Source organism: Martes martes, assembly GCF_963455335.1.
Source record: "Martes martes genome assembly, chromosome: 9".
Lineage (NCBI taxonomy): Eukaryota > Metazoa > Chordata > Mammalia > Carnivora > Mustelidae > Martes > Martes martes.
In genome coordinates, this window is record NC_137896.1 from 24,391,125 (window position 1) to 24,410,373 (window position 19,249).

The window sequence follows — 19,249 nt, forward strand, 5'->3', positions numbered from 1 at the left end:
TAAAGTCCACCAAGGTGGGCAGATATGGGATTGATATATTTAAAAAAGTTTGTCTTCAAGTTCATTAGGGTCAGATTGTCATCTTGATCTGTAAAATGGGTTAATAATAACCTCCTGCTTCGGGTTTTTGGGAAATAGGTATAATGTATAAAAAAATTAAAGGTATAATGTAAGGCACTTACCAAAGGTATAATGTAAGGCACTTAGCAATTCATGGAGTGTATAGCCCACATGTGAAACCTTTTTTATTTCTTTTTTTTTTTTTAGTTTTTTTTTTATTTTGGTGAAATCTCTTTTGGCCCCACCCCAATTTTTTCACCTCTGGATTGTCTTTTTATTGAGCTGTGAGTGTTCTTCATGTATTCTTGATATAAATCCTTTGTCAATATATTTTTTCAAATATTTTTCTTAGTTCTAGTTTCTTTAAAGATTTTATTTTTTAAAGATTTATGTATTTTAGGGGCACCTGGGTGGCTCAGTGGGTTAAGCCTCTGCCTTATTGGGCTTCCTGCTCAGTAGGGGGCCTGCTTCCCTCTCCCGCTCTGTCTGCCTCTCTGCCTACTTGTGATCTCTCTCTCTGTCAAATAAATAAATAAAATCTTAGGAGAAAAAAAAGATTTATTTATTTTAGAGTGTGCAAGTGAGGGAGAGATGGAGGGAGAGGGAGAGAGAGAGACTCTTAAGCAGACTCCTTGAAGAGTGCAGAACCTGACACAGGGCTCGACTCCAAGACCCTGAGATCATGACCTGAGCTGAAATCAAGAGTTGGACACTTAACTGACTGAGCCACCCAGGTGCCCCCTTTTTAAAGATTTATTTATTTATTTGACAGACAGAGATCACAAGTAGGCAGAGAGGCAGACAGAGAGAGAGGGAGAGGGGGAAGCAGGCTCCCTGCTGAGCAGAGAGCCCAATGCGGTGCTCGATCGCAGGACCCCGGAATCATGACTCAAGCCGAAGGCAGAGGCTTTAACCCACTGAGCCACCCAGGCGCCCCCACCCAGGTGTCCCTTAAGGATTTTCTTTTTAAGTAATCTCCACACCCAGTGTGGGGCTCGAACACAACCCTGAGATCAAGAGTTGCATGTTCCACCTACTGGGCCAGCCAGGTGCCACACCTAGTTCCAGTTTCTTTTTTTCTTTTCTTTTTCTTTCTTTCTTTCTTTTTCTTTTTTTAAAGATTTTTATTTATTTATTTGACACAGAGAAGGAGATAGAGAGAGAGAGCACAAGCAGGGGGAGTGGCAGGCAGGCAGAGCCAGGAGCCGAGCAAGGAGCCCGATGTGGGACTTGATCCCGGGACTGTGGGATCATGACCTGAGCCAAAGGCAGCCGCTCAACCATGTGAGCCACGCAGGTGCCCCTACTTCCAGTTTCCTGATGGTCTTTTATTTTTTTATTTAATTTTAATTTTTTAAAAGATTTTATTTATTTGAGAAAGAGCGAGAGCTCGAGCAGGGGAGGGTTAGTGGGAGAGGGAGAAACAGGATCCCTACTGAGCAGGGAGCTAGATGTGGGGCTCAGTCCCAGGATCTTGGGATCATGACCCAAGCTGAAGGCAGACGCTTAACAACTGAGCCACCCAAGCATCCCTTGATGGTGTCTTTTAAAGTGGTTAATTAGTTAGGAAGTTAGATGAAACAAATACCATTTTTCCTTTCTTATCTGTGTCACCCCATGGCTTGAATTTGACCTCTGCTTGCTTGCTTCACTTTTTGAAAGCAGAAATGCCATCAGGTGAAATGTCTGGGACAGATAACATGGCTTGAGTAAAAGTAAAGGATTTGGGTAATTCATGTGTTTGGTTTAATTGGCCTATTCATTACTTGAAAATTAACCTTGGTAGAGAAACAGTGGGAGTGGTATTCCTTTCTGCAGGATACTTTGGTGAGACTTTGATGGCCTTTACTGTGTTCTATCTGATCAGGTTCTACAGCTGATTCATGAGAGAGACAACATCTGTAAACAGATTCACCTACCAGCCCAGAGTGGAAGCAGCCGTGTATTGGAGGCTATGCGGAGGGGGTCAGACTTGCTTGGGGATGGGGCATCCTGTACCTTTCCATGTTTTCTTAAGGACCACACCATGTCTAAGAACCTAGTATAGTGTGTGGCACATAGTAACTGCTCAGTAAATATCTGTTCTATTAATAAACTCATGGACATGATAACTTGCTTCTGTTTACTCCAGAAATATAGACTAAGGACTGAATCACTCATGTCATTTGTTTAGTATTTCTTTTTAAGATTTATATTTATTTTATATAGAGAGGGCACACATGGAGGGAACAGAGAGTCTTAAGTAGATTCTGTACTAAGTGCAGAGCCCAATGCAGGGCTTGATTTCATGACCCTGAGATCATAACCTGAGCCAAAACCAGTCAGATGCTCAACCGACTAAGCTATCCAGGCCCCCCAGCATGTTTTTTATTAAGCATGTGCTGTGTGGCACATTCCTTTTGAAATTGGAATCCTGTAGCTTTTACCATTAAAAAGCTTTTACCAAAAAGCTTTTTAAGTCTTGGAATTTAAACATATCTCTGTTCACTTACTTTGGGACTAATATGTATTGCAGAGGTAAGACTGAAAGGTTGAGGTGACAAATGGCAACCCGTATAGAACTAGTGCCTTGTCTTGTTTTCCACTATTTTAAAGCAGTTTTAGAGATCCTCTAAAGTGTTTAATCTGTCCTCACTAAATAAAAAAGACTGTTGACTTTTTTGTTTTTTTTAAGATTTATTTATTTGAGAGAGAGAGCATGAGTGGGAGGGGCAGATGGAGAGGGAGAGAAAATCTCAAGCAGACTCCTTGAGCATGGAGCCTGACACAGGGCTTAGTCTCTTGATGCAGATCAGGACCTGAGCTGAAACCAAGAGTCTGTTGCTTAACCTATTGCGCCACTCAGGTGCCCTCTACTTACTTTTTAAAAAGGCTATTTAAAATAATGTATGTCTTGAATTAAAGATTTGTGAGCTATAGATTAGGTTATACTACAGGATTTGGATCAAAAGGACTCTTGTGTACCTTAACCTACTTTTGTACTGTCCTATGTGGTTGAGAAGTGGTTATATGTGGTAATTCATAGCGTTATCTTTTTGTAGCATTCATTTAAAGAAGATTGGTTCATCTAAGCCTTTTCTTCTTCTTCTTTATTGCAGATATTCAAGAGAAGCTTACATGGACTTAATTCATCATATCAGAGAATCTATCCCAGGTACGTTTAAGAAATATTCTGTCGAGCACATCACTCTACCAGTGGCCACAGCGTTTTTGTTGTGACACTGCCTTATGACACCCTTCATGCTGCTTTTGCTCCTCTTCATTTTTCTCTTTCTCTCATTTTACTCCTCTCTGGTTTTTTAATGTCTGGGTCTTGCTAGATGTACACAAAAGTATGGATCAGTTTGTGACCTCAAGGTGAAAGAGATTTCTATATTCTTCGTGTTTCTGAACATATGGGGCAGACCTTGATCTTTCTTGTTAGCTGGCAAAGGTAGTTTGGTCTAAATTAGTTCTAATTTGGGGACAATTGGTATCTTTAAAAATGTACACATTTTTAGAGGTAATTCCTATTATCTTAACTCTTACTCCTTTTTCTCTTTTCCCTTTCTCCTAATAAAATTACTTTGCAGTCTTTTTTTTTTTTTTAAAGATTTTGTTTGTTTATTTGACAGAGGGAGACATAGTGAGAGAGGGGACACAAGCAGAGGGAGTGGGAGAGGGAGAAGCAGGCTTCCTGCTGAGCCCAATGTGGGGCTTGATCCCAGGACCTAACTTTGTAGTCTTTTGAATTTAGATTTGGTTGACAATATCTACATTTGTTTCCAAATTTCTTATTATTGTAACTCGAATTATGCATAGTTTCATTTTGGAGGGACAAGATAGTGTGGAGGTTTTCTGGGCTGCAGTTTTTTGGGCTGCAGTTTCCTCATCTATAAAATAGAGTAAGGGGCACTTAGCTGGCTTAGTAGAGCATGGGACCCTTGATCTCAGGGTTATGAGATCAGGCCCCATGTGTGGCATAGAGTTTACTTTAAAAAAACAAACAAACAAATATATATATATACACATATAGATATATGTAAAATAGAGTTGATAGTACCTCATTGGATTGTGGGAATAATTACATAGATTAAATTAAATAGATAGGAAAGCATAGCACTTAGTATTTAATGACCAATAGTTGTTGTTCCTATAGTCTTAAACATTGTGTAAAGTTGGTTTCAAAGGTATGTTTTTTAAAGAATTTATTTAAAAAATTTAACTTATTTTTTTTTAAAGATTTTTATTTATTTATTTGACAGAGAAAGACACAGCGAGAGAGGGAGCACAGGTGGGGAGTGGGAGAGGGAGAAGCAGCTTTCCCGCTGAGGAGGGAGCCTGATGCCGGGCTTGATCCCAGGACCCTGGGGTCGTGACCTGAGCTGAAGGCAGATGCTTAATGACTGAGCCACCCAGGTCTCCCTATTTAAAAAACTTTATATAAGATTTATTTATTTTATTTTAATTTTTTAAGATTTTATTTATTTGATAGAGATCACAAGTAGGCAGGGAGGCGGGCAGAGAGAGGGGGGAGGCAGGCTCCCTGCTGAGCAGAGATCCCGATGTGGGGCTCTATCCCAGGACCTTAGGATCATGACCTGAGCTGAAGGCAGAGGCCTTAACCCACTGAGCCACCCAGGCGCCCAAGATTTATTTATTTTATAAAGATTTATTTATTTATTTGAGAGGGAGGGAGAGAGTACCTGCATGCAAGGGGAGGAATCAGAGGGAAAGGGAGAGAAGCAGACAGTGCTGAGCACAGAGCCCCACATGGGGCTCGACCTCATGATCCTTAGATCATGAACTAAGCCGAAACCAAGAGTCAGACGCTTAACCAACTGAGCCAGCCAGGTGCCCTAAAAGGATGGGAACTGGCGTGGGAACATTCTGGATAAGCAGGCCTAGCCCATCTTGCTCTGTAATGACTATTCTGTTTCACTTGCACATGAGCTGAGCAGTTCCAGGAAAAGTTTACAATTGCTGTCCCACCCTTTGTAGCCCACAAGTGCCAAAGGCCTCTCTTGAAGGTAGGCAGCAGTGACATGTTGTCCTTTGTCATGCGTTGCAGGGGTGAGCCTCAGCAGTGATTTCATTGCTGGCTTTTGTGGTGAGACGGAGGAAGATCACCTCCAGACGGTGTCTTTGCTTCAGGAAGTTCAGTACAACATGGGCTTCCTTTTTGCTTACAGTATGAGACAGGTAAGCCCTTCTTGGGATGGGGGAGAAGCTACTTCTGTGATGACAACAGAATTCCTGACTGGTTTCTGGTTGATTGTAGACAACTGGGGAGAAAAGAAAATGGCAATAAGGCAGTTCTTGAGAAGCCACGAGGATCTTAACACTCATTTCTTTATTTCTGATTTAATCAACCTGTCTACTGTTTTATACAGTTCAGCGGCTTGAGACGAAAATGGATTGCTTGTGACATTATTTTCATTAAAATATTTTAAATTATGTTTAGATCATTTAGAATTTGAATGTGGAGGTAGGGATGCTATTCTCCTTATAGGAAAGCTAAAATCATGCAGGACTTTTTTGGCCTACAGATGTGCATTGTTTCACAGATGCACCTTGTTGTCCTCCTAGCCATCCTCACCTATTTTAGTTTTCATTTTTTTAGGCCACGTGAACCCACTTATAGCCACTAGAGAGCTTCTCTGTACATGGATTCCCAGGAATATAAAGCGGAAGGAGATGAGGAAAGAAGGGGAGAATAATGTGTATTTCCTGCAGAGGAGGGGGTAGTTCTGATCTTTTGCCATTTTCTTGATGGTGGGGATGAATTTGCACAGGTCATATCTCCTCTCTCCAGTCAACTTAGTGGGGGCTTTCTTTGTGTTTGGGCTGGAGGCTGAAGAGGCTCGGTGGCCAGGAGGCTCAGGAAAGCTGATTGATGAATGATGAAAGGATCCCATGACCTTAGCCACCACCATCACTCAGCTGCCATCAGCGAAGCTAATTCATGTCTTTTAAAGCTCACTGCCTACTGTTCTGTAGGCAGTGTAAGTGGGCTATTGTATGTATTTATGTCTGTTACAGAATTACTTCAGGGATGAAGCTTCAGAGTAGATTTGGGTTCCAAATCTGCTGCTGCTTTTCCATGGGCATCACAAATACGCAAGAGAAATTCTTTTCTAATGTTAGATTTGGGAATGGGTGTGTAGTGTGTGGTGGAAGCGTCATGGGGATTAAATATGAGTGTTCACTTTGGGATCTAATTTCTAGGTTAGGGTTAGGGTTATAGAGACTTAAGTAGTCTAGTGGATGAGAGCAAGCATTCAGATTCTGCCAATCTTACTTAATAACTGTGTGATCTTGAGAAAGGTCCTTGGTCTCTCCACCTTTGAAGTGAGAATAGTGTTTGGTAATGGTAAATGCACAATAGATGCAAGTTTTTGTTAATAAGACAAAATAGAGTAAACCCATTGTCTTTGTACTTCACTCAAAGGACAAGTGGAATGACCACACATTGATATATAGGTTTTCCTATAATTCCATACTTATATCTAGCTCAGTGGTTCTTCAACAGTATTACAAACCTGTATACAGAACGTTAAAAAAAAATGTGTTGCGTGCTTGGATGGCTCAATTGGTTGGACATCTGCCTTCAGCTCAGGTCATGATCCTGGGGTCCTGGGATTGAGTCCTGTATTGGGCTTCCTGCTCCACGGGGAGTCTGCTTCTTCCTCTGCTCCCCTCTTCTTGTGCGCTCTCTCTCTCTCTCTCTCTCGCAAAATTAAATACAATTTTGAGTCTGATTTTCATGTACTAAGTTTAGAATTTCACCCTTGTAAAAATGTGACTTGACTGCATAGTTACCTTTCTCTTTCAGAATGCTTCTAGAGCTAGAGAACCCTTCTGGCATGGCTTGGGTCTTGTATATATGACTGTAACTTGGAGGTGGAATGTACTTGGTCCCCCTCTGTACCTTAAGAATGGATTCTTTGGGGTGAGGGCACCTGGGTAGCTCAGGCAGTTAAGCATCTGACTTGATTTTGGGTCAGGTCATGATCTCAGGATCTTGTGATCAAGCCCCTTGTCAGGCTTCCTGCTCAGAGGGGAGTCTGCTTGAGGATTCTCTGTCCCTGTCTCCCTCTTCCTCTCCCCAACTTGTGCACGCATGTGTACTTTCTCTCTCCCCTCTCTAAAATAAATACGTCTTTCTTTTTTTTTTTAAGATTTTATTTCACAGAGAGAGAGAGCACAAGCAGGGGGAGCAGCAGAGGGAGAGGGAGGAGCAGGCTCTCCGCTGAGCAGGGAGCCTGATGTGGGGCTCGATCCCAGGACCATGGGATCATGACTCGAGCTGAAGGCAGACACCTAACTGACTGAGCCACCCAGGTACCCCTAAAATAAATAAATCCTTAAAAAAAAAAAAAGAAGAAGAAGAATGGGGAAAAAAGGGAATTCTATGAGTCCTTGGTGACCTCTCTCTTTCTCTTTTTTTTTTTTGTAGAAGACCCGGGCATATCACAGGCTGAAAGATGATGTCCCAGAAGAGGTAAAATTAAGGCGTTTGGAGGAACTTATTACTGTCTTTCGAGAAGAAGCAACAAAAGCCAACATGGCCTCTGTGGGTTGTACCCAGCTAGTCCTGGTAGAGGGGGTAAGGTCATATGTATATATATTTTTCGTTTGTTTTTTGGAACACAATATGTCTCCCTTTTTTTTTTTTTGAAGATTTTATTTATTTATTTGACACAGAGAGAGAGATCACAAGTAGGCGGAGAGGCAGGCAGAGAGAGGGGGAAGCAGGCTCCCCGCTGAGCAGAGAGCCCGATGTCGGACTCGATCCCAGGACCCTGAGATCATGACCTGAGCTGAAGGCAGACGCTTAACCCACTGAGCCACCCAGGTGCCCCTGTGTCTCCCTTTAATTTAGATCTTCTTTGATTTATCAAAATTTTTGTGTTACGAATCCTGTATGTATTTTGTTAGATTTATACCGTAGTATCTTTTTTTCTAAGCTGTTATAGTTGCTATTGTATGTTTTAATTTCTGGTGTTTCATGTGCTCATTTTATTACACAGCTATAACTCAATTTTGTGTGTTTATCTTATACTCTGTGACCTTGCTGAAATCAATAGTTCTAGGAGGTTTTTTGGCATTTTCCTTGAGATTTTCTGCATAGATAATCATGTCATTGTTTTTTCTTCCTAATGTTCCAAGCTTCCTTCTTTTATCTTTTCCTCTCCCTCTAGAGAACTTCCTTTAGATACTCTGGCAGTAGATTCTCTTCCTTCATCTTAGAATGTCGGGATTTCTCCTTCATTCTTGAAAGATATTTTTGTCCTTAGCAACAGAAGGATTAGGAAGAAGTATGTCTGCTCCATTTTTCTGGAAGCAGTATCATATGTATGTTTTTAGAATCAGTTTTATTGTCTGTCTTCAGTCCTTTTTTATTTTTATTATATTTTAATTTTTTGAAGATATTTTTTTTTTTTTTTACATAATCTCTACATGAATTTGGGGCTCATCCATAAACCTGACATTGAGAGTTGGATGCTCTACCAACTGAGCCAGCTATGTGCTCCTTCGATCCTTTTTAAAATCACATTTTTGGGGGGCACCTGGGTGGCTCAGTGGGTTAAGCCTCTGCCTTCGGCTCAGGTCATGATCTCAGGGTCCTGGGATCGAGTCCCACATCAGGCTCTCTGCTCAGCAGGGAGCCTGCTTCCTCCTCTCTCTCTCTGCCTGCCTCTCTGCCTACTTGTGATCTCTGTCAAATAAATAAATAAAATCTTTAAAAAAAAAAAAAATCACATTTTTGGGACAACTGGTTGGCTCTGTTGGTTAAGTGTCTGCCTTTGGCTCAGGTCATGATACCAGGGTAGTCCTGCATCAGGCTTCTTGCTCTATAATGAGCCTGCTTCGAACTCTGTCTCTGCCTTTCCCCCCTACTTGTGTTTTCTCTTACTCTCTTTCTCAAATAAATAAATAAATAAAATCTTTAAAAAATAAATCACATTTTCTTAGAAATGTACTGCATTTTGGGAAGTTTGAGGTTCCTATAGGCTTCTCCGGTCAGGCCTGGGACCCTAGCTACTAGAGCGCTAAACAGATGGAATAGGGGGTGAGTTTGGGAGCCTGAAGCTATATGCTGCAGCCGTTGGAGAGGAGGCGAAAGAGAGAGATGGCGCCCTTTATGTGACTCTTCCCAAGTTCTGGATTGAGAAAGAGAGTCCTGTTCCATGTCTTAGGATATGGTAGCATCAGAGCTACTAATTGTCTGGTATTTATGTTTGTTAGGACTCTTTGGTGAGTAACAGTGAGAATTTCTTCAAGCCATTCAGCCTAAGCCAGAAGGAATTCTTTTTTATACCTCAGAGGTATTTTGTGGAGCCCAAGGGCAGGAAGGACTGTGCTTAGCCTAGGAAGCCCTTTAGGCTCATACTTTCTTGTCTCCTTAGACCAGCTTTTCCTGCTTCTTCATTTTTGTTACAGAGCACAGCAGCGCTATAGTTCCTGTGTTTACATATTATAGTTCTAGCTATTCACAGACCAAAATTGTGTCTCTCAGCACCAGCTCCAGTTTCCAGGAAGTGTACTTGATCAGCTCATCTGGGTTAGGCGATCTTCCTATGGTCTAGACTCGCAGTTGGCTGATGGATGGTGAGCTCAGTTAACATGATATCCCAAAGGGTGTTTGCCTCACTATATGCTTTGTAATTTAGAGTATTATCTGTGATTCTGGAGATCTGTACATGTATATGTCTATTAGCAATTTACATTTCATCCAGTAAGAAGAATTATGTCTTACTGTATTCCCAGCTCTCCTCACAGAGTCAGGCACAGAATAGTGTACTTCTCTCTCTATTTTTTCTTTTTCTTTTGAAGATTTTATTTATTTATTTGACAGAGCACAAGCAGGGGGAGCGGCAGGCAGAGGGAGAGAGAGAAACAGGCTTCCCGAGGAGCAGGGAACCCGATCCTGGGACCCGGGGATCATGACCTGAGCTGAAGGCAGTTGCTTAACCAGTTGAGCCACCCAGGTGCCCTATGAATGAATGAATAAGTACTCAGAGTTTACCAGTCTGTGTCCCTAACTTCATCCCAGGCTTACAGAGAACCTATGGTAATTAAATAAACTGAAACAAGATTATTTCTTATGCATATAACATAAGCCAGTACTCACTTGGGGCTAGAGAATAAATGGATTTTTCAGGGCTAGCAGTTGGGAGTCTTTACTTTCTTTTAGAGGGGACTTTCTTTCCTTTAGCCCTGGACAATTTAAAACTTCAGGTTGTGAGGCGCCTGGGTGGCTCAGTGGGTTAAAGCCTCTGCCTTCGGCTCAGGTCATGATCCTAGGGTCCTGGGATCGAACCCCCGAACTGGACTCTCTGCTCAGCATGGAGCCTGCTTCCTCTTCTCTCTCTCTGCCTGCCTCTCTGCCTACTTGTGATCTCTGTCTGTCAAATAAATAAATAAACTCTTTAAAAAAAACCCAAAAACTTCAAGTTGCTGTTGGGACACCTGGGTGGCTCAGTCGGTTAAGCCGCTGCCTTCGGCTCATGTCATGATTCCAGGGTCCTGGAATCAAGTCCCACATTGGGCTCCTTGCTCAGCTGGGAGCCTGCTTCTCTCTCTGCCTCTGCCTGCCACTCTGCCTGCTTGTGTGCTCTCTCTCATTCTCTCTGATAAATAAATAAATAAATAAAATCTTAAAAAAAAAAAAGACCCTTCAGGTTGCTATATCCATAGTGGCAGAGAAGATGATTGTAACTCATGTATACTAAGCATTTACTCTCTGCCAGGAGCTGTGCACTTTATGGTCCTTGGCACATTGAGTCCCACCACAGTTTTTGGAGATAGTGCTATTATTAGCCCTTTTATGAGATGAAACAGAGATTCAGAGAAGTAGAATAACTTCCTAAAGGCCGTACAAATAGTGTGGCAGAGCCAGAATTTGAGTCAGGTCTATCTCATTTTAGAGCCTCTATACAACATTTCCTCGCCCCCTTTTTTAATTATGGGGAATTAAAAAGATACATAGATATAGAGAGAGCGGTATAATGCATGCCTGTGTACCCATTAACAAACCTCAACAGCTGTCAGTACAGTGTTAATCTTGGCTAATCTTGTTTCCATGTTTACTGCCCCCATTAGATTGTTTTGAAGCAAATAGCTCATATGTCATATTATACATATTATACTTTAAAAAAAATTTTTTTAAAGATATTATTTATTTATTTGACAGAGAGAAAGATCACAAGTAGGCAGAGAGAGGGGGAAGCAGGCTCCCTGCTGAACAGACAGCCTGATGTGGGACTCGATCCCAGGACCCTGGGATCATGACCTGAGCTGAAGGCAGAGGCTTTAACCCACTGAGCCACCCAGGCGCCCCTATACATATTATACTTACATATCATAATATTTTGTCTGTTAACCTTTTAGTATATATATCTTTAAAAGATAAGGACTTTTTTAAAAAGAGCTTTATTTATTTATTTTAGAGAGGGGAGAGAGGGTACGGGGAGGGGGAGAGAGACTTAAGCGGACTCTGAGCTCAGTGCAGGCCTGATCTAGGGCTTGATCTCAGACCCTGAGATCAGGACCTGAGCTGAAACCAAGAACTGGACACTTAACTGACTATGCCACGTGCCCTAAGATAAGGATTCTTTTAAGAAAAAAACCCGACAGGGACACCTGAGTGACTCAGTTAATTAAATTGAAGTTGTATGCCTTTAGCTCAGATCATGATCCCAGGATCCTAGGATCGAGTCCTGCATGGGGCTTTCTGCTCAGTGGGGAGCCTGCTTCTCCCTCTGCCTGCTGCTCACTCTCTCTCACTCTTGCTCACTCTCTCTGACAAGTAAATAAAATCTTAAAAAAAAGAAACCAACATAATGCTATTGTCATATCTGAAATAATTGACAGTTGTTTGTTAATATTGTCAAATATTTAGTGTTCTAATTTCTGTTTGTCTCAAATATTTTTATATTTTTATGGTTGGTTTGTTCAAATCACGGAACCTGAACCCTGTCTTTTAAAAAATTTATTGTAAAACAATCATAAACTTACAGAAAAGTTGTAATACAGTACCAAAATTTTTTTTGACTCATTAGAGAATTGTTTGCTGACCTGATGCCCTCAACCCCCTCAAATACTGTAGTATATATCTCATAAAACCGGCAACATTCTCCTACATAACTACAGTACATCTACCAAAATCAGGAAATTAACCTTGTTACATTTCTGCAGTCCAATCCTCCAACCCCATTTAAGTTTCTCCATTTGTCTCAACTGTCCCTTACAGCAAAAAGATTAAGTTCAGTGTCATATGTTGCATTGTCTTACCTGTCTGGTCTCCTTCAGTCTAGAATAATTCCTCAGCCTTTCTTTGACTTTCATTATCTCGACACTTGGTGATCATAGGCGTGTTATTTATTTACTTATTTTTTAAGATTTTATTTATTTATTTGACAGAGAGCACAAGCAGGGGGAGTGGCAGAGGGAGAGGGAGAAGAAGGCTCCCTGCAGAGATGGGGAAGCCTGATATGGGACTCGATTCCAGGACTCCAGGATCAAGACCTGAGCGGAAGGCAGTGGCTCAACCAACTGAGCCACCCAGGCACCCCAGGCCTATTATTTTGTAGAATGTTCCTTAATTTGAGTTTGAAGAGTTTCCTCGTGGTAAGATTCGGGTTATATATTTTTAGGCACGCGTATTAGGGAAATGATATTGTGCCCTTCCTATTGTATCCTTTGGGGTGGCGTACAGTTGTGATGGTTTCATTACTGGTGATAATAATTTTGAACATTTCGTTAAGGTGATGTCAGCTAGGCTTGCTGACTGAAAAGTTACTCTTTTTCCTTTTGTTAGTGAGTGTTTTGTAAGGAGAGGGTAGGGAGTCTTTTTAAATCTTACCTGACTGTTGTTTCCCTAAAGTAGTATTAGTTTAAGAACTAAAAAACCTTTTTCCTTTGGCTGCTTTTTAACGATATTTGTTTTATCACTGTTTTTAGAAATTTGATATGTCTTGGCATGGCTTTCTTTGTGTGTATTCCTTGTGTTTTCCTTGTGATGTGTTAAGGCTTCTTAGTTTGTGGGTTTATAATTTTCATCAAATTTGGAGAATTTCATCTGTCACTCTTCAGATATTTTTCCTGTACTCCTGCTTCCTGCCACCACTCGTTCTGTTTCTTTTGTCCTTCTGTGACTCCAATTACTTATATATCCAACCACTCAATGTTGTTCTATAGGTCATTGAAACTGTTCATTTTTTTCTGCCTTTTGTATCTCTGTGCTTCATTATGGATAATTTCTTTTGCTCTGTTTTCATGTTCACTATTTTTTCCTTTGGCAGTGTTTAATCTGCTATTATCTTGAATTTTTAATTTTCTATATTATATTTTCATCTGTATAAATTACATTTGGTTTTTAATACCTTCCCTTCTGTATCCTTATTTTCCTCTGAAACTTAGTTTCCTTTGAATTTGATTATAAAAATTGGTTTATTATTTTTGTGATAATTCCATTATTGCTATCATTTCTTGGTCTGTTTCTGTTGATTGACTTTTCTGTTGATTCTGGGTCACATTTTTCTGCTTCTGGGTATATCTAGTGATTTTTGATGGGATATTTAACATTGTGATGTTCATTTTTGAGGTCTGGATTTTGTGTTGTGCTTTGTTCTGATAGGCAGTTATGTTATTTGCAGTTGAGTTTAATCCTTTCAAGACTCATTTTTAAACTTTGTTAGAAAAGTGAAAAAAAAAGGAAAAAGCTTTTTTTTAAAAAAAAATATTTATTTATTTGACAGACAGAGATTACAAGTAGACAGAGAGGCAGGCAGAGAGAGAGAAGGGGAAGCAGGCTCCCCGCTAAGCAGAGAGCCCGATGTGGGGCTCGATCCCAGGACCCCAGGATCATGACTTGAGCTGAAGGCAGAGGCTTTAACCCACTGAGCCACCCAGGCGCCCTGGAAAAGCTTTTTTATCCCAAGGATAGTTTAGCCTCATTACTAAGGTGTGGCTTTTCTGGAGACACTACTGCATGTCCCAAGGAATCAATGAGGACTGTCTAGTGGTAGGTCTGATGATTCCCACCCTTGGATGAGCTCTGGGGGCCCATCTGCTGACAGTTCCCAGGTTACTTTCTTTGACTGATTTAAACGCGTTTCACTATGCAAGCAGGTGTCAGTATTCAGCAAGGACTTAAAAGGATCCCTGTGCGTATTTCTATAGCTCTTTTCTGCTTCCCTCCCTCTTCTTTAGAACTTGCTCTGCAGTTTCTAGCTACTGCAGGCTCCCTGAACTCTGATCTCTTTTTCCCAAATCCAGAGAGAACCACCGTGCTCTGCCTCAAGATCTTCCTGTTTTGCATGCTTCTATATGACACATGCCTTCTGGCAGAATGCAGGGGTCATTGGAGGGCTCATCTCATTTGTTCCCTTCTTTTCGGTTCACAGTCTTGTACGGTCTGTAGTTCAGTATCTGAAAATAATGATTTCATATATTTTGTCTAGTTTCCTGGTTAAGGCCAGGGGATAAATTTGGTTCTTGTCACTTTATAATGGCTGAAAGAGAAAAACTTGTATATTCTAGAAGTTAATACCATTCTACTGGCTTTATAATTCTCCTGACACCATCTTCTGTACATTGCAATGGGGACTCTGGCTTCATGTCTGCCTGTTCATTAGGGTTACAAGTAACCCAGGCAAGACAACCCCAGAACATTCCTGTGTGATTACTGTGAGACTGGATATAGTGAAAGTCAGTTTGCCAACTGCATCACCCATATGTCCTTATTTTTAGGACTGTCGGAAGTCCATTCCTGAGGAAGGTAATTCTGTAATCAAAGACTGATTGAGTCATTTATTAACGTATAGTCAGCAAAACTTTATTGAGTTTCTGTAGTGTGCCACACATTGTCCTTGTTGGTGAAGCAGCAGTAAAGATGCAATCCTCAGTGATTCCTTGATTAAGGAGTGCTCTATAAGTGAGACCCTTAGGGATCTGAGATAGAGAAGGCATAATTTCTGCCCTCCTGGAACTGATGACTGACAGATTCATAACTCTCTGTTCTTTTTGCAGCACAGTAAACGCTCTGCTTCTGATCTGTGTGGCCGGAATGATGGAAACCTTAAAGTGATCTTCCCTGATGTAGAGATGGAGGACGTTAATAACTCTGAGGTCAGGGTCAGAGCTCAGCCTGGGGACTATGTGCTGGTGAAGGTAAGGTGTCCTTTGGGGCTTTATCTTGCATTATGAAATGGATGTTGGGTTGGATAATTTGGTAGAATGAAATTTCTTCCAGGAGAAATTCTTTAGTAAAATAAATATCTCTTCCCAGCCTAAACAATGAAAGGGCACCTTGAACAGAATTTTGAACTGCTCCGAACTAATGCCTTCTTGTTTTTCTTTGCCTTTCTTCTGTCTTAGAAGGGTTCTTTTTAGGAATTTGGTGAGATTGGAGTACACAGTAGCATACAGTTCCCTGTAGCAGAGAGACTAGGAAGTGGAAGTGATTCCAAGTGAGTTCATTGTCTCTCTGTCATCGATGAATATGCCCTTTGAGGTCTCTCATGCCCTAGGTATCCCTCGCTTCTCCTGGACTAGGACATCCAGATGAATGAGTGTGGGATTTCCCCTTCCTTTTTTCCCCCCTTTTCCCCTCCTTCGTGTACTTTCTTCCTACCTTTTTCTTACCACACTATACAGGTCTGTTACTGCCATCCTCCTTTCCTTCTGGTCCTCATGTCCATTTTACCCCAGAACCAGAGACTGACAGGACACATTCTGATGAGGTAGGCAGGAACAAAGCTTCTCCCACGCTAAGCTATGAAGAATATGCAGAAGAGAGAGATGGAGAGAGGGTGATTCTTTTTTCTGCTGATGCTGATTAGTATTATATCCTTTGCCCTGTTCCCCCATGCCTTACCCTTTACTTGCTGTCCTTGCTCTTACTGTCACATCTGTTTTGTCATGGGGGCCGTGGTCCATGGCTTGCAGCTGAAGAAGGCATGTAGCTTCTTTGGATTGGCCTGGAAATTTTACCACTGCGAGATGTTCTGTTCTATCCATCGGACAAAAGCTTAAAACACAGTCAGTTTGCTGGTTGGGGACTTTATGTGATCCTATTTCCTTCTGGCTTTGTTTCAACTGGGCTTTGTCTTACTTTAAGAATTTACTAAGTGGGATAATTGCTACTAGACAGCAATGTGATTGGTTTGGAAATAATCCCTCATAGGCTTCTCCATTTGTTCTTTTTTGGAGGACACTGTCTTGTTTGCTTATTTCTCTGTCTTTTGAATGTTTGCTTTTTTGGTTTTTAGTTGCTTTCCCACCCCTCCTCCTTTTCACTGTAGCTAAGGGTTACTTGAAAAGGGAGATGAGGTTGGTGTGCTGGCTTGTATTGTTAGTTTGATATTCTTTTATGTAATGGAAAAATTCCATCTGTCAAGAAAGGTAGAAAGTTTATGCTGTATTACTTGCTACTCCTTTTTTTTCCTCAAGTGACATAAAACCCACAGGTAAGATTTAGTGGAAGGATCTACATGAAGAAGGTGCTGTGGAGCTGGGGTTCCTTTTTTTTTTTTTTAAGATTTTATTTAGTTATTTGACAGAGAGGGAGAGATCACAAGCAGGCAGAGAAGCGGGCAGAGAGAGAGGGGAAACAGGCTCCCTGCCGAGCGGAGAGCCCGATGTGGAACTCGATCTCAGGACCCTGAGATCGTGACCTGAGCTGAAGGCAGAGGCTTAACAGACTGAACCACCCCCACTCCCTGGAACTGGGGTTCTGTTGGCTCTCTCTGTTGTTCCTCCCTGCTGTTCCCATTTCTCTTTACATGGAGTTTCTAGGCTGCACTAGAACCACTTTCTCATATATGTCAATTTTTTTTAAGGTTTTTGTTTTTCTTTTTAAGTAGTCTCTACATGTAACACGGGGCTTGAACCTATAACGTCGAGATCAGTTGGCATGCTCCACCGACTAAGCCAGCCAGGTGCCCCACATTTCACTTTCTTGTCTCTCTTTTTTATCTGGGGCTTTTTTGGCTAAACCCCAACCCTGGTGAAAGTGGTTATTTTCTTCTGCATCTGCACCCTAGCAGCTGAACAGCAGTAGGGAAAAGCATGCAGGTGATCTGTATTACACAGATTAGGTCAGATGATGATTAAAAACTCAAAATACAGTGGCTTAAATATGGTGGCTCTCTTTTACATAAAAATCTAGATATGGAAGGTCCAGAATTGGTGATTGGGATGATTTCATGATCATCAGAGGTCTGGGCTCCTATCTTTTGCTCTGCTGTGTGTGGTCTCCATCCTTAAGGTTATTCCATGATCCTAAGGGGTTGCTGCAGCCACTAGGTCCATATTCTAACTGGCAGGAAGGAGGAAGAGAGGGAAAGGGCATGTTCTCTTCCTTTTAGGACAGTTTATTGGAGTTCTACACACAATTTATAACACATTATACCAGGCTGCTAAGAAGCTGGGAAGTGTGGTCTTCGTTCTGAATCATCGGATGTCTAGCTAATAATTGGGAGTTCTGTTAGGAAGAAGAGGAGAAGTATTGGGAGACAAGTAACAGTTTCTGCCACATGAACCCAGCTGCATTCAGTTCAAATTCATGACCATAAAACTCAACATGAGCACTCAGCGTGGCCCTGAAATCTGATCCTACTCTATTTCCTTAGTAAATTGACTTCCCTACTCTTTCTCCTTAAATCTTTACTCACCTATTGAAGCCCTAGTCTCAGCTGATGTCTTTGTCTCCTATTTCATGGAGAAAAGCAATACAGTCAGATGAAACCTCATTGTCTCATCATTATTTCCACTAGCTCACTCAGATCCCTACCCATACATGCTGTTCGCTCTCACATGGGACTGTACAGGAAACATCTTCATGTTCTTTTACACTCTCCCTAACATTTTCTTTTCCATCCCTTTTCATCCTTTCAAGAGATTTGCATTTATATCCTTTCTTGCATCTTAAGCTTAATATGGCCAAAATAGAATTCTTCATTGCAGTTTTCTTCTTTTCAAAAGTTCCCCATCTGTATTAAGTGGCACACTCGGTTACTCAAGCCAAAAATATAGGACTCATTGTAGATACTCACTGTCCTGTGCTGTAGCAGCAGTCCATCTGTTTTAGCTCACTTACGGAATGTATCTTGAACCTGCCTCTTTCTGTCTCCAAACTACCATCATTTCTTCTCATGATTTTCTGTTGTATTTTATTTTATTTTTAAATATCTTATTTATTTATTTGACAGAGATCACAAGCAGGCAGAGAGGCAGGCAGAGAGATAGAGCAGGAAGCAGGCTCCCCACTGAGCAGAGAGCCCGATGTGGGGCTCGATCCCAGGACCCCGGGATCATAACCTGAGCAGAAGGCTCAGAGGCTTTAACCCACTGAGACCCAGGCACCCTTTCTGTTGTATTTTAAAGATGAATTATTTTATTGAAGCATATCATAAAAGTAGAAAATTGTCCGTATTACACTACTTGATGAATTATCACGAAGTGACCCTTCCCCTGTAAATACCACCTGGGTCAAGAAATAGAATATTTCTTCATGTTCCTTCTAGTTACTCTTCTTCCCTACGTCCTAATTTCTTCTTCTTCCTCTTCTTTTTTTTTTTTTTGAGAGCGTGCTAGAGAAGTGTGGGAGGGACAGGGAGAGAGAGAATCCCAAACAGGCTCAGTGTTCTGCAAGGAGCCCAGTGTGGGGCTCCATCCCACAACCCTGAGATCATGACCTGAGCCAAAATCAAGAGTCAGACGCTCAACCGGCTAAGCCACCTAGCTGCTCCTACATCCTAATCTCTAATGCCATTGCTGGTTTTGCCTATTTTGGTTATTAAATTGAATCATATGACATCTATTTTTGGTGTTTGTCTTCTTTTCCTCAGTCTTACGTTGAGTAGTTCATCGGATTATATTTATCCATGTTATATGAATATACTACGGTTTGTTTATGTATGTTTATGGCTTATACTATTGTTTATGGCTTATACTATTTATGTTTATGGCTTATACTATTGATGGCCATTTTGGTTGTTTCCATTTTGGAGCTGTTGTGATGGGATTGCTAAGACGATTCCTGTACATGTGTTTTAGTGCACATACGTGTTCTTTTCTGTTGAGTAAATGGCTTAGAATGGCTGTCTCATAAAGTGTATGTAACAGAACTAGACATGGTAGTTGTACCATATTGCCCTCCCACCAGCAGTACGTGAGAATTCCAAAGGCTTCATATTTT

At 41.3% G+C, this 19,249-nt stretch overlaps 1 protein-coding gene across 3 annotated transcripts in view; it reads left to right on the forward strand.

The window, feature by feature from the left end:
• CDK5RAP1 (CDK5RAP1 mitochondrial tRNA methylthiotransferase) overlaps positions 1 to 19,249 on the forward strand; it is a 34,522-nt gene that overhangs the window by 14,065 nt on the left and 1,208 nt on the right. For 2 of the 3 annotated variants that reach the window (XM_080814537.1, XM_080814538.1), the window contains exons 9-13: positions 1,928 to 2,025; positions 3,159 to 3,214; positions 5,111 to 5,241; positions 7,499 to 7,648; positions 15,079 to 15,219. In XM_080814537.1, coding sequence (XP_080670663.1) covers positions 1,928 to 2,025; positions 3,159 to 3,214; positions 5,111 to 5,241; positions 7,499 to 7,648; positions 15,079 to 15,219 — 576 coding nt within the window. The remainder of the gene's footprint in view (positions 1 to 1,927; positions 2,026 to 3,158; positions 3,215 to 5,110; positions 5,242 to 7,498; positions 7,649 to 15,078; positions 15,220 to 19,249) is intronic. The other variant, XM_080814539.1, reaches the window with a different exon arrangement.